Below are 17,172 nucleotides of genomic sequence, written 5' to 3'. Positions count from 1 at the left end.
CGATTCTTGCGTGGCCGTGCCACGTTCTAGGAACGAAGCAGCAAGTTTCTAGGGTGCCGACGTTTCTAGCTGTCTGATTCGAATTTGTAACACAAGTTCGACCGTTCAACGACCTCGATTTCTTTGACAAATCCCTCGCAATTCAGGGCGCCCTACAGAAGGATGAGCACAGTTTCGTCCTCCACCTACTATCGTTTATTTTTGAAGAGCATGGTCACAGACATAAGAAGTAAATGCAGGCGATGAATGTGGAAGGGTTACGGGAGAATACTGGATAAGCGAGAAGCGTCTGATTCGAATTCATGCCACCAGCAGTACCTACTATAGAAAGCAAGAAAGTCATATCTGTTGAGCCATAAGAAAACACCGAATGAACACTTGCGGACTATTGGACAGGAAAGCAAAATTCTCATATGCATTTGTTTATGAAACAAAACATCCGTCTTTTTGTCGAACGCGCCTTCCTGAATTTTCCTGCTTATTCATTGACTATTACTCAAATGTTAACGAATGCTACAAAGCAATTCCACAAATTCCGTAATAAATCCCACTTTTCAATAGACGCAAAGCGGAGTTACGAGAAAACATATTACTCGCATGCCTGAAGAGTAGTATCCATCGTCACACTGGTACCTACTATTACTGCCATGGTCGCCACCAATTGGCCCCTGACGAAGTGACTTATGACCATAGAGCTCACAGACGATTCAAAATCACGCGTCATGTGTACACCCAAACAGCCTGTGAACACATATTAAAGTCGTAGGACGAAAGACGGTATCTTCAAAGGCAGTAAATACCTCAACAGTAATCGATCTGGGCGAGGTGGCTCAAGTGGTTAGAGCTCGAAATTACTGACCGGAAGGTCCGTGGTTCGAACCTGACCTCTGTCTCTCGATTTCTCTAATCTAGGATTGGGGAACCCGGTAGTATCCCAGCCCTCGTGCTTCCTTCGGGTAGCATGGCAGCTAGGCATCGGAAGGGTGTTAAAGCTGAACTATTCAATAATCAGTCTATGCTGAAAAGCCAAGAAGCACTGTACAGCTGTTTCATCTTTATTGGGGATCATCAGCAGTGCGCATCTCATGAAACTCTGGAGAGCCTCGAACCCGCGACCTCCCGAGACTCTCTGGAGTTTCGGTTGCTTCTAGGCTATTCAGCATAGATTGACTTCACTTACAGGACGAAATCTCCACAAAAACCTAAATCTCTTCACACTTTCAACAATCATCAATCAATCCCTTCCAGACGACAGTGGTTGCTGTACCAGTCATGCACATAAAAACTTTGTTATCCAATATTAGCTTAACTCAGGTCTTTGAAGTGCAAAACAGCCGGTTTGGCTTACATACTCTATTCATTTGGGTTTAGTTTAGCAATTTTCTATGCTTATCCGGAAGCACTTGTACGACGAACCTGTTACAAAGTTCATCCCAAAAATTCTGCAGCCATGACAGGCAGAGAAACCCCGCGTTTCACCTTGACTTTTTTCTTTTCTTGGCCTGTCTCCTGTTTTTTCTTGTTTTGCTTTGTCCTTTCCTGTTTCATCGATCGCGCATTCGTATCGATTTCTTGCTGCTCTGGTTGGGCTTTTGAGTCCTATGTTTGGTAGTGGATAATAGGTTGCCACCAAGCGGAAGTCGTATTCACTGCTACAGCAGTACTGTTGCACTCAGTACGCAGTTGGAGTACTCAGTTGAGTATATTTATTGCACTTACATGTGCACACACAAAGCGCTGCATGCAGGAACATGTGACTCGAGGCACGGATATCCAGGGAATGGTATGCTCCACGTTGTTCGAACGACAAAGAGGTTACCGAATTAGTCACCCTGAAAACAATAAAAAATCTGAAGAGGGTCTGTGGGAGTTAGATCCCATAACAGACGTCAATTTGGATGTTATTTTGTGTTTACGGGATCTGACACCTGGAAGATACTTGGCAGCTAACAGAGATTGCCTCTGATTCGCTCGCCATATTTAGTGCAGTAATGTCCCTATGAAAAATTCCAGCTCAAGAGGACATTTCGGGCATACAGAATACTCCCTCCTTTCAGTAACCCTCAAAGATCCTTCATTAAGGCAGACACTGTTTCCTTCAATTTCGGTTGTACATTTGTGTCTACCGATTGGTTTAAAAAGACCACACTGTTTAACGCCCTGGACTTTGTCTGTGGACCCCTCGATTACTAACCCCATCATATTGTTGCACCAACATCCTCACGGTGGTGACCAAAAAAATACCACTGCAAGCAACTCTCAAGAAGTATTTGTCCGAGGAGGTCTGTGCCGGAGATACTCATTCACAGTCGTCGGTAAACTCCAAACCAAGCATGAATAACCGTCAACAACGCGCAATGAATGGCACCTACGCGAACATCAAGAGTCTATGGTCATCGGTCACCAGTCTTCTGCGGTCTCAGGCTTGAAGTCAATACTTCTCCCGGAGTAACACCATTTCACCGGATTTTTCCATGCGTGGATCTCATATGCGGTAGAATTTATTCGGTAAGATTCGTCATAGTTCCATAGCACAACTGTGCCCCCAACAACTACCCTTGTCCCAGCGAAAAGCAGTTTATTAGCTTCAAGTGTACTCCCACCTAAATCGCCGGAATCAGTCATCTCTCGCGCACAGTCTGCTACCCGTTACACACTAACCAGCTAAAGAAAGCATACAGCCTCTTATTTAGCTAAGAGAGTGTGTCTGTCTGGTAAAGTTATTCAGCATTCAACCCTGTTAGGCTCTTCGTTGGAGGCATAGATACATTTATGAAGATGACCACTGGCCTATTTGAGGTCAATGCAAAATTTCTAGTTCCCGCTCTCAAAGATAGAAAAGGATCTACAAATATATCAGATTTTTTTCTCTAGCCGTTTTTGTGAAAACAGATAGGGCCAACGTGACAGGTTGACTTCACTAATGCTCCCTCGCAGACACCAACCAACAGTAAATCTGGGTAAATTGTGACAAACGCTCGCGCTCTATGGTTGTTCTTCCTGAATTCAACTAAGTTAGCAACCAGTAAAAAATCACGAACCCTGACATTTCAACTGTCTCATAAAATTTGTGTTGAAGTGGCGTTAGAACAGCTCTTTCACCCCACTCAGCCGAAATTCCTTCCGAAACCCGATTCGTTGCCTAGTCAACATTCCGATAATGTTTTGGCAGTGTGATTTTACAGACAAGTCTTGGTTTTTGGTCCCATTCTTTTGCGAATGTCCCATCTCTACCACGATCGGGAAAGAAAGCATACGGGCCCTACCGTTTTTTTTTTCACGATCAGAACCAACTAATCGTGAAAACATCTAGCATAATCGCTGCAGTCGAAGTGGGAGTTGTGTTGAATCTTTCAACAGGACGATCGATAGTTGGTTTGACCATGCATTCTTTTAAAATTCTACCATGGTTTATCAACTCCACAGAAAATAGTTAGCTTTCACCTGTCTGAACTCTGGTAACTTATCGATCGGAGCAGTAAATTGAACGAACTTAGTATTTTCATGCTTGAACAACAAAAAAGCGAAACAAAAAGAAAGGTACTCTGATTCAAAATGGTCGTCCGAAAGGGTGATTGTTGTCTCTCAATGAAAGAAACGAAAGATGTGAAGTCGATTTTCATGAATCCGAATGAATGAAAGAGCATCTATTCAGCTCTATCGGCTCCAGCCTACTTTACACAGTTGCTACGATAGGTAAACAAGCAAAATTGAATTTGCTCAACTCTCTGGCTGATTATGGGCAATGGATTTTGCTCCTAAAGGATTATTCTAATTTAGAAAGTTCACTGTGTTTTGATATTTTGATTTGCTTCCATTGTTGAATTTTTGAATTTCAGGAAGCAGGAATTGGAACAGAAACAATGGGTTTGATAAATAAACGTTGCGTATTTTTGCTAGAGGTTCAAAACTCGAACACCTTAATTCTCCATTCTGAACGATCGTTTCTCGGTCCTTGGGAGTGTTCATTCCTGAGGGCGGTTAGCTACAAACTGACGAATACAAGGTTGTCCTTCATTTCCGGATAAGAGCTTTGCGTTAAGCGGAAAATATACCGACTATTAACCTTAGTGGTTTTTTAGCTGCTTCCAAACTGAACTTGCATAGTTTTGCCCGAACAGCATTTGCAATGTAAGCTTCGACTAGTTGTTACGACGAGCGAAGGTAGCATGCACATCAGTTTAGCAAGTTACATAATGTTCCTCGTCGGCTAACGTGATCAATTTTCTAAACCTGTCAGCACACAAGACTAGACTCCTGAAACGTGTCATGTGAATGGTTGTGTAATTAACTGTAACAATTTAATTTAAACGGAGTGCAACGTAAGTGCACATGCACTTAGGCGTGAACGAACAATCTCACAGTTCGGAATTTCAGGCCAAGCAGGTCACTCTCTTTGAGACTTGGGTATGGCGGGATAACAAGATATGAGTACTCAGTCGCAAAAATGAAACACTGTACTGTTGTTTCAACTTGTTCTTACGCCTTTTGGCCTCCAAACGACATGTATTCAAATTAGCAGAACCAGGCTGGTGATATATTTGTGGGGCTAGAACCAGGATCTCCGAAACTGCTCCGTACGAGCATTTACCCTTGGTCACCCATGTTGATTCGGTGATAGGGGGGTTTTCAACATTAGTTCCTCTCTTTCTGGTCCAACTTTCGACCGTAAAAGACTCTCCTAGCCCCCTCCCCTCAAAGGCTGGTAGATTACGTAACACGTGAAACGATAGTATGCTGGACTTAAGTCTGCTGAAGAGGATAGAATTGGACGATAGACTATGCAGTGCTGAAAATCACCTAAAAGCATGTCATCTCTCTCAGTGTGAGGTTTTAAAAGAGCTGAGCTAAGACAACGAAAGATTAAAATATTTATTTGTCATTCTCCACGCAGTAACACCACCGCGGCATTTGTTGTGGGCAAAACCGCCCTTTGTGACAGGAAAACGACTCCCGGAGGGCGAAGTAGAATCCTCTGCAGGTCACGAGAGGCGATTACTTAATATCCCAGAGTACTCGTTCGCCATTCTGTCACCTAAAAGCTTCGCTCTCTCGAGCGCGAGAGCAACCTGTTCCAAGCCCCCAAAAATGGGTGTTAACATCATTTCATGGACATCCCAGATTTAGGTACACCATGCTGACAGAAGTCTATCCAGACAAGTGTGACTACGTCTGCCATACTAGATGGATGGAACTCAAAGAAAAACGTACTGATTAGACGCAAGCCTTCGTTATGTGGTCTATTCCTGTTTGACGTTCTTACCTGTTTTTCTAATTCACAAAATACATTACCCCCGCATGGATTTTGGTCACCTTCGGGAGCTATAACATTATCCCTAAATAAAACTGGAAATTTTCTCTGGAATTCGGGTAAACTTCGCTCTCGAGAACCAAGTTTCTTAGTTTATCAACTAGGCGATCAGAACTGTATAAACTTTCAGATGGCTGGTGATGTAATGGGGATCCCGGAGATAAAAAAAAGGCAGTCTGAAAGGACGTAGTCTCATGATCCAAATTTCGATCAACGGGATTCTGCAGAAAGATTCACGTGCTGCGAATTTCTAACTAACTCAGTTTTCGGTAGCAGCTGGTAAGCAAGTAAATGAAACAGGTCCTCCAAGTTTAGAAAGCTCAGAATTTCAGTCAAGTGGTAGTTTCTTCCAAATAATCGGTCAGGAGAACATCACATTAGTTTTTTAATACTTCTGTGATGGTTGATGATTACGAATTGGCGCCTACGGTCGACCTTGGAACATTCAGCCGAAAGGCAATAAATCACGTTACGTATTGATCATGTGACTCACCACATCAGGTGAAATGCGAGCGCTCTAAAACTTGATAGTAGATCACAACAGCTCAGCTGTTTGCCGAATCAAGCGTGTTTTTTAATCAGCGTCTGCTGACTCAGTGGGACGAATCGCGTGACGTTAAAGCTTAGTCTGATTCTGTGAGCTACGCGATCTTGTTCATGCGTACTCTATACTAAATAGGGCAAACAAATTTGAACGGGCAGCGTTTTGGGAGTTGCATCTGTCTATGTACTCATAATCGTGGAAACTAAAGGTACGTTTCCACTGCTATCTGAATCTTTATGGTCACCTGAACTTATCGACTGTTAGTGGTTTCGACGTAGATTCATGCTCCGAACAGTTACAGCCACTCAAACGTTGAGAAATCGCTTTTCACATTATTTTAATTTTTATGGTGCGAAGTTGTGACCCCCACAAGGTATTCTCCTGCCACTCGAGTTCCAAAGAGAATAGCTTGGAAGATCTACAGTAGGGAGTCGAGTGTAGAGGATATCGGCAGATGGTTAGAAATCAGTTTATTGGCTTTTGCCGCAAAAGTACGTACATCAGATTTAAGTGTTCACAACTATGAACGACTAACCGAATGTACAAAGGGATAGAAGCGTTGTTAGCGTGGCCAATCGGAATCACAAACCGCGTTCCTCCTTGCTAGAATTAAAATTTCCACAAAGACTCCCTCATTTGTCTTACGATTAAACACAAACTCGTCACCAGGTTACTGAAAACATTTACTTTTATTATTTAGCTTGGCGATCACCATGACAAAGCAGAAGTGTTGTCTTTTCCTGCAAGACACATGACGCTGGTATTTAAACCTTCGAATTGTTCTGACTACTATTCTCTGGTATTCCGTGTGACCAAAACCCAACAGCCATTCAGCGTTATTGAATTGGGGCCACAGGCGGCTGTCACCTTTGTCACAAGCCACAAATCAACAGTACTGTATTTGGAGAGCTTTGCTCGGAGATTTTTGCTGGAACAAATAATATTCGGCATAGTACTTATTTCTGTGTCGCGTATTGAGCAGTTAACCATCTGACTTTTTGCGTGACAAGGAATCGTGCTAGGAAAGTCGTGGATAGCTTGGAGATTTTGTAGAAAAGCTAGAAGCAGCAAAAAGAGATTTCCTTATAGAAATGCAGAAGCACTTTGTGCTCCTGATTAGGGACCTTGTGAACAGAGCACCTCTAGATTCTAGGATAGCACTGGAAAACTGGCCAAGCATATCTACTGAGGAGCTGAGTAAATGTTTTTGAAAACCATTCAAACTCTCCTAAGAAGAACGCACTACTCACAAGGTTGCTGAAAACTCTTGGACAGCGCAGGACCGTTTCACCCACTTGGGGTTCATCACGTAAGTGCACTCCTCGAGTTTCCGTCAGTAGTATATTCTGCCGGAACCCAACTAGGACACAACGCGAGAAACACGCTCGCTAAAATTTGTTAAGGTTATTCTTGATTCGGGAGAAAGTTTTTAAATTTCTCAGAAGAACTATCAACACAATGCTCCCATTATTGTCAATGTTTTTGTATGAGGCCACGTTTTCAATAATTCCAAGTAATAAAAAGTGACGAAAGACATCCGGTACACCAGTGTGGACATTTTTAGGCTGGAAATACTCCATTAATCGATCTTTTTGTCATGCACTCGTTCAATTTAAAAATTTAGATAGTTCGTTCAATATGAATTGATTATTTTTAGAGCTAGGCAACTAATAGTAATGCAGGTGAAGCAAGGTGCAGACTGACAAACCTTACACTAGTCGGCTACTTGATTAACCCCGCATGTCTAGCAACTCATGAGCTGTTGGTCCACAGTAACACACCCAGGTGCAGTCTATCCACAGACACTGGCGGGTGTCAGTAATCGGCCTCTGTGAGTACGTTCCACCAAATACGTTCTGATTTTGTATTTTTGTGGGTCGAGTTTTTAACTGTTCAAAAAAGGACGGACGGACGAACGGACACTGTTTGGTGGGACAGCTTAAGAAACAGTCACTCGTATCACAACTGTGCATGGATTTAAAACTGAAACTCCTTCTATTTTAAGATCCCCTGACTTATGTGAGTCACAAATCTACTCACCGGAAGCTCTGCGGTTCGAACCCAATCTCTGTCTCTTGACTTTTCCTGTCTACGCTTGAGCAACCGTATCGTATCCCAGCGCTCGCGCTTCCTTTTGATGGCACGGTAGCTAGGCACCATAAGGGTGTTACAGATGAGCAATTTTGTATATTTTTTTTCTATTCTAATCTCCAGCATGTAAGTCAGCTCCTCGTAGGTGAAAGGACGCGCTCCGACTCTTCAAAATTTAGATGCTGAGTAGTTTTCGAGTGAGGAAGTATGGTTTATCGACCATACATCAGTTCTTTTCTGAGCCTTCATCAACTGCCAATGAACGTACAAATGTCCCGTTAGAACGTGTCGCTATGCGTGGGCATGGTTTTGGGTTGAGTTCGTTTTGTTCAAAAGAATGGGGGTACTTTTGTGTGGACGCTAGGTCTGAAACTAGGAATGAGCGAGTGAGCACAAAACAGCGTAATGCTGCATTCCGAAATTACTTTGCTGTGGATGTTTGTTTCCTTGTTTAGATGTATATTTCATCACCATAACTTGAACAGTTTGCAAAGTAAATCTCCTTATCACTTTGCACCACTGATTTTGCTCCCTTGCATTTTCTTTTACACGTCAAACGCCTATACATTTTATTCCAAAACAGTCTCTGTAAGGACTGCGCATCACGATGAGATTGTTTTTCCCGAAAATTTTGACGGCAGCCAAAAGTTGTGAAACTCTGCTTCTGGAGACTTTAATATTTCATGCAGTTTTACAAAAATCGTGGGGTTTGAAAGATTTTTGAGTCCGTCTTGTACCAACTAACTAGTACATCCCGTTCTCGTTGCGAACATAGGATCCCGTCCTTGATTTAATCCACTCTCGGAATTGACCATTTTTCAGAGTGTAACTTGCTTTTCACCTAAATGCAGAGGTTTTCTAAGACGGAAGCTATTTTATTGTCTTTTTAGAAGACTCTTGAATTACATGTCAGCGGACCAAAGTTTCCCTTCTCATTCAAAAAAGTTCGATCCACGGGAAGATGCGGCATGCTTGTATCGAGCTTGCGAAGGACACGGTAAGTCGAATTCTGCGAAATAAGTCAGTTTCATTTTAATCCACAAATGGCTGGTTTAGTAATTCTTTGTACCTGAGTCTAAACTGTTCATTTGTTGGATAAATTGGAAATCTTGCATCTTTATACCATAACCAATGATGCTACTCAGGACAAAACAAATAAGCATCAGCTACGTCGTTTCAACGACGGGTTCGACGTCTACCACTGACAGGTCGAAGTGGACATGGGCTTGAAAAATCCTGTCGTTTTTCAATCGAAATTTCCTCTCGCAGGTGAGATTAGTTTATCCTAAGAAGTCCCGAGCTAAAGTACAATACTTTCCTCCTTGTTGAATGTCATTAGCAATGCTTTTAACACAATGCTTTTAACTCATGACGTTCTGGCTAATAGCTGAAGAACACAAAACTTGGCCACCGCTGGATAGCCGGCAGTACCAATACCTTTAACCTTGTCCTTAATACGTAGTTTGCGCCATTTGATCTGGTATTGTGCCCGACAATTTCTCATACCAGAAGGGGTCATGCGTTTAATTTGACGTTTTTCTTTATGAGCGAATTTATTGTTTGTTGAGTGCCAGTGTCCTTAACTAATTTATTGCAAACTGCTTATTATGTCGGATTCATCCAAGACCATCTGGCGACCGCACTGCAACTCACTTCCTCTCTAAACAAGCTGTTGCTTGATCGCAACACAACTACCATCTAAACCGGGGTGAAAATTCCGGAGAATCGAAAAATCTTCGACTTTGAAAAATAATGGACCAGCTTTTTTACCATGATTATTTCTTTTGTTTCGTCCCAGTTGCTACTATAACATGAGCCCCTTGATTTTTAGACGGTTCAGACAGCCAACTTCTGGACAGACCAGCAGGGTTCGCATTGGTATTTTACGGTTGTTCATTTCCAAAGTAACACTAGCACTCGATGAACAAAGTTCAGTGTCCTCACAGAATTTGTATCGACATGCGATTCTTCCAAGAAAAGCATTCACTGACAATCTGACTCGGCTTTCAGTGAGGTTGACAGACACTCGAGTTTAAAAAAACAGTGAAAGCAACTCCAAATGACTTCGACTGGCAAACTGATCGACGCTCACTTAAATGTTCCAGCGCTAAGCTCCCATCAGCATTTACACCACAGACATTCATCGCAAATCACTGCATTTATCTACAAACAATATTACAAATTCCATGAGGTTACACTGCCTCGGGGTCATCTGAAATTCGGTTGGGCCAGCAATCTGATCCCTCACCGACGATACTCGCATTACAAGTCTGACCAACTTTCGTTCAAATTCTATTTCCAACTCGTGCCTAATTTTGCCTTTTCGCGACCAAACGACCCCTTTTTACAATTTCTCTTTGAAGGGTGTACGGGATTTGGGTGTGCATTTCGTTCCCTTCTACCATGGTCACAGGCTTAAAAGAGACCTCACATCTAATGATCATGCTGCAAAATTACCCGCAAATTAACGACACAATTAAAAGGATATCACAAGAAATTTACTAGGTAGATAGGATATGATAGGGCATTTTAAACACGGAGGGGTCGCGTGGGGGATAGACAAGCAGATTAGGCTAGATTTTCAAACTACATCATCTGGTAGGTCAGTCCTCTAAGAGTCGTCGTTCTAAGTTTGCCTGTTGTCTGCGGTGTGTTTCACTTGTCAGAGCGTTCAAAAGATGCGTTATATTCCGTGGATTTCTGCGACCATCAAAGGCGCACTCGATCAAAATATGTTGCATCACTAGAAAATTCTGCAGTGACAATTCATTAGTGACAATTCGGTGATGCAGGGAATGCGCTGCTACAAACCGCGTAATTTTGTGAATTATTTTATGCTAAATACGTCGCCAGACTGCTTAATCCACAGTTTATCGGGGATGTTGGTCCACCACTCTTCGGTAAAAAGCAGTATACCCAAGCTTCAAAAAATTCTAAAAAATCGGTCACTGTAACACGCTTTTGGTGATTAACTGCCATGCCAACAAAAGCAAGCTGAGACACTGCCAGGTTGCCCGATCATAGGCAGGGAAAGTCGAGAGGCAGAGGTCGGGTTCAACGACGGACGGGATGTTGGTCCACCACTCTTCGGTAAAAAGCAGTATACCCAAGCTTCAAAAAATTCTAAAAAATCGGTCACTGTAACACGCTTTTGGTGATTAACTGCCATGCCAACAAAAGCAAGCTGAGACACTGCCAGGTTGCCCGATCATAGGCAGGGAAAGTCGAGAGGCAGAGGTCGGGTTCGAACGACGGACATTTTGGTTTGTAAATTCGGGTTCTAGCCACTAGGTTATCTCATCCAACCCCTAAATTTGTGTTCAACTCAGGTATCCTGGTCATTAGATGGGATTCTACAAGAACTGGATTTGTAGAAAAAAACTAATTGGCAAGCGAGAGAGATTGTAAAATTACTTTTGAGTATATCTTTATTTTCATTTGTTCCGAACCATTGGCATTTCAAGACCTTTCTTGTTCCTGAAATTGAAAGCAAACATTGGAAATTCTGTTTAGTTTTGGGAAAGTTTACAAGGATCCAGCGGATAGTCTAGTTTGGTGAGATCCTCGAGTACCAGTTTGACACGGAAATCCGATACTGCAATTTGTTTACAAGATCCAATACCTTTGTTGCCCATTGACTAAATCACGTAACCGAAGCCAACCTTTTAATGAGTGGGAAGGGTAGTTTTTCAGGGCTCCAATTAAGAACTTTCCAATCACGCCAGACACATACTAACCAAAGAGTATAACCCGTTTACTTACTCGTTCCGGATTTACTGCTGGACTGGAGCGGCTCGAGATTTAGGCAAGTACCAAGCAACAACTGCTGGTTTTCGTGACATATGCAACTAGGAAGTACACATCACCATTCCTAACGTGATTGGCTGCTGTTTTTCTACTCGCACCTTACTCTCCAGTCCTGACGTAATTCTGGTGATTCCGAAAGGCAGTAGTACAATCGAGTTTCCCTCGTCGTCAGTAATGTGTGACCGTGACCATCCAACACATGCTGGATGCAACTGCATTATCGCGCAGTAACAGCCGAACGTGTTCACGCCATAGTAGTGTGATTGCTTTCTTCCAGGTCACGAAAGACGGTCTGTTAGCTCTCTGGTTAATGTCAAGCGGTTGGCCGACCCGTCCAAATTCCCCGTTCACGAACTCTTGAAATCTGCAGAAAAATTCTGATCAGTTGTAATTAGTTACGGAGTTTTTAGAAGTTGGATTCACGTCAATCTCGTTCGAGTAGTCCTGCACATATGCTAACCGGATGATTCCGGTTGAAGATTCTCACTAGCATCGGTCAAACTGAATTGAGGAATAAGTTATTTTGTGCTGATTTAAATCTTGACTTGGACAAGCAACCAAATTAAAGCTTCGTGCTTAAAGATTAAAAGTCAAAGTTTTTTAAGCAGTCAGTAAAGGTCATTGTCGGAAGTCATTTCAATACTCTCTCCTAGAGGCCTTCTTAACCATAATGGCGTTGGCGGAATGGTTTTTGATGTATCAAAGCGGAGTGTTTGAAATTTATGCTTTTCAAATCAAGGTTCCGAAACGTAGAAGAGCACGTTGGAGTATCAATAACGGATTTAAAGCTCCTTATGTTGATGTTCTCCTAGCCTCGTTATGAAATCTCAGGGCAATATTTAAACAGCGCTTGTTTGATAGATGGCTAAGAAGTGTGAACGAAATTCCATGTGGCCTGCATGAACAATAAATGAGTCATGTCGAGCATAATTGAGATTGAACACGGCGAAAGGGTCAAACGGAACTTACCACGAATATCTTTTCTCATTTCTGATGCAAACAAGATGAGTAAGCTGAAATCGGTAGCTAGGTTAGCAGGTCAGCAAAAACAGTGTGTGAAATTTTCAGTCATGCGTCTCTTCATCCACTCACTCCAATGAAAAAGACAACGCCGAACATTTAAAACGCTAAGAAATTCCATAATAACCAAAACGGTATTCTAACGTTGATGTTCAACAGCAGTGCTTCTCTCAAAAAGAATAGCTCATTGTAACGGTGGAGTAAGATTCGGTTACACGTAGCTCATCGATCCTATTGGGACTCATCACGTGAACATGGCAGGAGGAGACACGTGGTCAGTTGCCCCATAGTGTGAAGCTTCTGTCCTCCGTATCAGGCGTCCGCAAGACAAAGAATTTCAGGTTAATGCCGTGAATCTAATGTTTTACATTTTTATTCAAGGAACTGCCTAGTATTCAGATGTTGGCAGGATTACTTTGAAATAGTAATGTCGCCTTAAAGAGCTTAGGACCAAGGGCGAGTACATATTGTGTAGATTTCTCTTGTAATTATCTGCAATATGGCGCAAATCCGTTCCTTTCTCGTAACAAACACTTGTTTCTGGCAACAATTTCACATCCGTTTTGGAAGAACCCAGGCAAGAGGTTTCCTATCGCGAAACCGCGAAGAAAGACTGGTAGATATCGAAGCCCATTTATTCCATGTCCTTCTGATCAGAAGGAAGGTGAGACGGAATTCCACACTGACTCCGCTTTGCTGCTCACAGTTATACGCTGCTACATCCAGGAAGCCTATCCCGTACAAGAGTGGTCAGGCGTTCAAGCCGCTCGCCGGTCCGGCATCAAGGCGAGCTCTGATTGGTCGAAAGTCGACCCTGTAGCCAACCATGACCCAGTAGTCGCCGAATGCCGGTTACCAAAGCGCATCCGGAAGGCTTCAGAATCGGTCTGTTCGCCGAGCTTGGCAGTTGGATTGCAAACGTTTCATCACCAATCGAGGTGACATCGTCAATGCAGAGTTGAGCGGGTGGGCTCTAGAATTTCCAGAATGTTGTCGTGGCATATACTTTATAAACGACTCACTGCACACGTGTTTTTGACCTGGTTTTGGGCGTCAATATACGTTGTGCAACTTTGGTGGCTTGGGAGGTTCATACCGAGAACTTAGCTGAGGAAAATACCTGTTTTGCAACGGACTTCATTTTTCAACAGCTGCTTCTGACCACTCTAATTGGCATAACAGTACTATCAAATTAAAACTCCTTGTGTTGCTTTTAGGTGACCAAGAACAACAACAGATTACAACATCTAAACACCATGGTGTGAAATGTTGAACTCGCGGCACTACTCCGCCTTTTTTTACTGTGAGACTGTCTTTCTAGGTGACACTTTTAGTCCACTTCAATGGTCCCTAAATGGAGCTCATCACTAGTAGCTTGAAGTGTCAGATCACCCAGCCAGTTCCATTGAATGTCGACTCATCAGCCAGCTGATTCCGTCTTAACCAACTGAACTATTTATGTTTTTTATCTGTTTTTGGGCCTTATACGTATGCAGTTATTCGCTTGACCGTAAGCTATTCGATCAGGTGTTTTGCAACGGACTTCATTTTTCAACAGCTGCTTCTGACCACTCTAATTGGCATAACAGTACTATCAAATTAAAACTCCTCGTGTTGCTTTTAGGTGAAGGCGAGATGATCATCATCGAGATCGCTGGAAACCGAAGCATGGCACAGCGTTTGGAAATTCGTAAAGTCTTTGAACGGATTTATGAAATGGTGAGTTTGTTCACTAAAAGTATTGATCACTTGATGGAAGTGTATTTGTATGTATATGCACACGTATATTGATTTGCCCCATCCTGGTGTCAAGATTTTACGGACGACTGCTTGGATCCTGTGAGCTGATTAAATAACCTCGTTTTTAGCTACGAAAAATATTATTAAGTGCCACCTGCCACAACCCAATTCGATCGAACGAAAATGCTTTATGGAAGTTGGAACCATGACTAAGTTTAAAATACCATTGTTCAACGATACGACTTCTCAGATGGGCCATTTAGACAGATGAACAGATGGGCTCCTTACGAGAAGTAGAGGATCTTGCACTTTTTCCAACTCATCTTGCAGGTATGTATGCAAGCATGTAACGTATTACAATCTCGTTGGTATAAATCAACATATATAATGACTGGAGCACGATAAGGGTCACTTATCGCACACCGTTCACTATGACAGGTGTGTCGTTATCTGGGGCGGCTTTACAGATGGGTGGTAAAGGTCACCTTTGAACAGCAAGCCTGTGAAGTAGCAAAATTATTCCAATAACGTCGTAGTTTGTTGTATAGTGCACGAAGTACTTCTAAAACTATCCTGTTCTGATCAAAATTTTGGACCGTTAGAAAAAGGTATGGAAGCTTTGCATTTGGAATTACGCTCATCAAAACGAACGTACCGGGATCGAGTCAACTTAGTTTTTGCATCAATCTTGAATCAGAAGTGCAACAGCTGACAGGAGTGCACTATATTCTTAAACACCGCACGATGGTATATCCATACAGACCGACTTGTGTACACTAGACAGTGAGAAATTCTTACCTCGATTAAACGCTAAACGTGAGCGGTACTCACTACTTAAGTAAACGTATGCGGGTAATTCAGCCCAAAAGTGAACCTGAACTAAGCAAAATATAACAGTTCAAATAAACGAACTTGGACCGGCCTACCAAACTTTTCTCTCTCGCCTCACCGATTTTGAAGATTGGACCAGATGAATTATTTATGCTTGGCCGAGTTCTTCAAAACTTATGGAAGCAAACGAATCTGTGCAAGGTTATTCTTGTTTTCAACTGTAATCACATTTCTCCGCTGGGTATTTGGTGCTATGAGCAGCTTGGAACCTAATGATCGTCCAAAAGTTTCTAAGCAACCGAGATGGTTTTGTTTTGCATGGAATACCTGCGATTTACACAGATGTTGATCATAGTGATGATGACGGCGATATTAATAACGGTGACTAGCAGTGCACAGTCCAACAACCTCGCGTGTGACCCAAACCCATGCCCTCAAGGTTTAATCCGCTGAAGATTGTGGTCCCCGAACAGACTTGCAAGAAAATAAACTTTCTCATACTGATCAACGAGAGAAACTAATGATTGGGTCCACTTATTCCCACTAGACCACAAGAAGACGATAGTGCTCTCTGGTTACCCGGTGTCTCCAAATTGCTGGTTTTGAAGGAACAGCGAACAAATATGCAAGTAGAATTCCTATAACTGGTTTTGAATTTGACCACATGATCATGAATTTTCTTATGTCGGTGTATTTGTGAACAGGACTGCGTAATTTGGCAGTAAAATAGGACTGAAAGACATTCACCATTCGTGAGTATGTCATTTTTGTCCACTCTCATGCTCCAAGAAGTAATGGTATGAAGAGAACTTTGATGTATTTTGATGAAACTGTTCCAATGCACCAGACAAATACCTGATTGATTTGCAAATGAGTGGATTTCTCGAAAACGGTCCGGTTTGGTCTGAAATAGAACATAAGGTTGACGGAAACTCGGGGATTGCGCCAAGAGGGACGAAACCGGTTGTGGACTGTCGAAGAGTTTTCAGCAACCTTGTGAGTAGTTTCCTTTATGAATGGACGACATTTTTTCCAAACACACAGTCCTCTGTGGCACCATCAATAATTTCTGCAGCTCAGCCCCAAAGGACATCAGCGGAGTTTCTTATGCCCAATGGTATTAGAAATTCAGTACGACTGACCTCAACGACTTGTTAGTTCAGTCGGGATTTAGAAAGATTCCCCGCTTCATACTACTAAATGAGCATGAGTAATTAGACTATTCATTGTGTCTGTCGAAACAACAGATACCGTTAAAGAAGTTGGGGTAAATAACTTCCGCTCTATTTTTTATATTTCAGGACTTGACAAAAGCCATTGCTTCAAAGATGAAAGGCAACGCAAGGTTTCTGGCAGTAAATCTGTTCCGTACACCGATGGAACTTTTGGCACACCAACTCTACAGAAGCCTGAATGAACGTCACTCAGTGAATACGAGTGTGTTGACAAACATTTTGTGCTGCTGTAACCATATCGAAATCCACTTGTTGGGCAAGGCATACAACACTTGTAAGTCCCATTAAAGAGTTTGGTGTCCGACTTAGTGAAAGCGTGCATTTTTCCCTCCAGTGTCTGTGACGAGTGAAACTGTTCACTACTCTGAACAAAGATACGTTTGAAACGCTCAGAAATCACAAGGGTTGATCATCCAGAATTATCCGTGATTGGACCGGGTTAATGCACCTATCAGGAATAGGCAGCACACGCATAACTTTTGTGATAAGATCAAGAACTTCAAAATCCACGCTATATCAAATACAGTGTTATGACTACTACATTAAGTTGGTTAGAATACAACAGTACAAGGTCACCAGTTTATCGATCTGGT

At 42.5% G+C, this 17,172-nt stretch overlaps 2 protein-coding genes across 2 annotated transcripts; both read left to right on the top strand.

Annotated features, from left to right (window-relative positions):
* Nucleotides 1–370: 370 nt before the first annotated feature.
* Nucleotides 371–7,954, top strand: T265_09137 (hypothetical protein; the record flags this gene model as incomplete). Its single annotated transcript, XM_009175134.1, has 4 exons — nucleotides 371–537; nucleotides 562–762; nucleotides 913–1,140; nucleotides 7,861–7,954. 4 exons carry the CDS (start codon nucleotides 371–373, stop codon nucleotides 7,952–7,954), a joined length of 690 nt encoding a protein of 229 aa, XP_009173398.1.
* An 898-nt stretch (nucleotides 7,955–8,852) lies between these two features.
* T265_09136 (hypothetical protein) lies at nucleotides 8,853–16,867 on the top strand (the record flags this gene model as incomplete). Its single annotated transcript, XM_009175133.1, has 5 exons — nucleotides 8,853–8,943; nucleotides 10,971–11,080; nucleotides 13,434–13,662; nucleotides 14,398–14,492; nucleotides 16,646–16,867. The coding sequence occupies 5 exons, from the start codon at nucleotides 8,853–8,855 to the stop codon at nucleotides 16,865–16,867; spliced, it is 747 nt and encodes a 248-aa protein (XP_009173397.1).
* Between the last annotated feature and the right edge of the window lie 305 nt (nucleotides 16,868–17,172).

The sequence above is a fragment of the Opisthorchis viverrini genome, assembly GCF_000715545.1.
Source record: "Opisthorchis viverrini unplaced genomic scaffold opera_v5_259, whole genome shotgun sequence".
Lineage (NCBI taxonomy): Eukaryota > Metazoa > Platyhelminthes > Trematoda > Opisthorchiida > Opisthorchiidae > Opisthorchis > Opisthorchis viverrini.
Note: the sequence above shows the minus strand (reverse complement) of the source record. Positions and strands in the feature narration are given on the sequence as shown.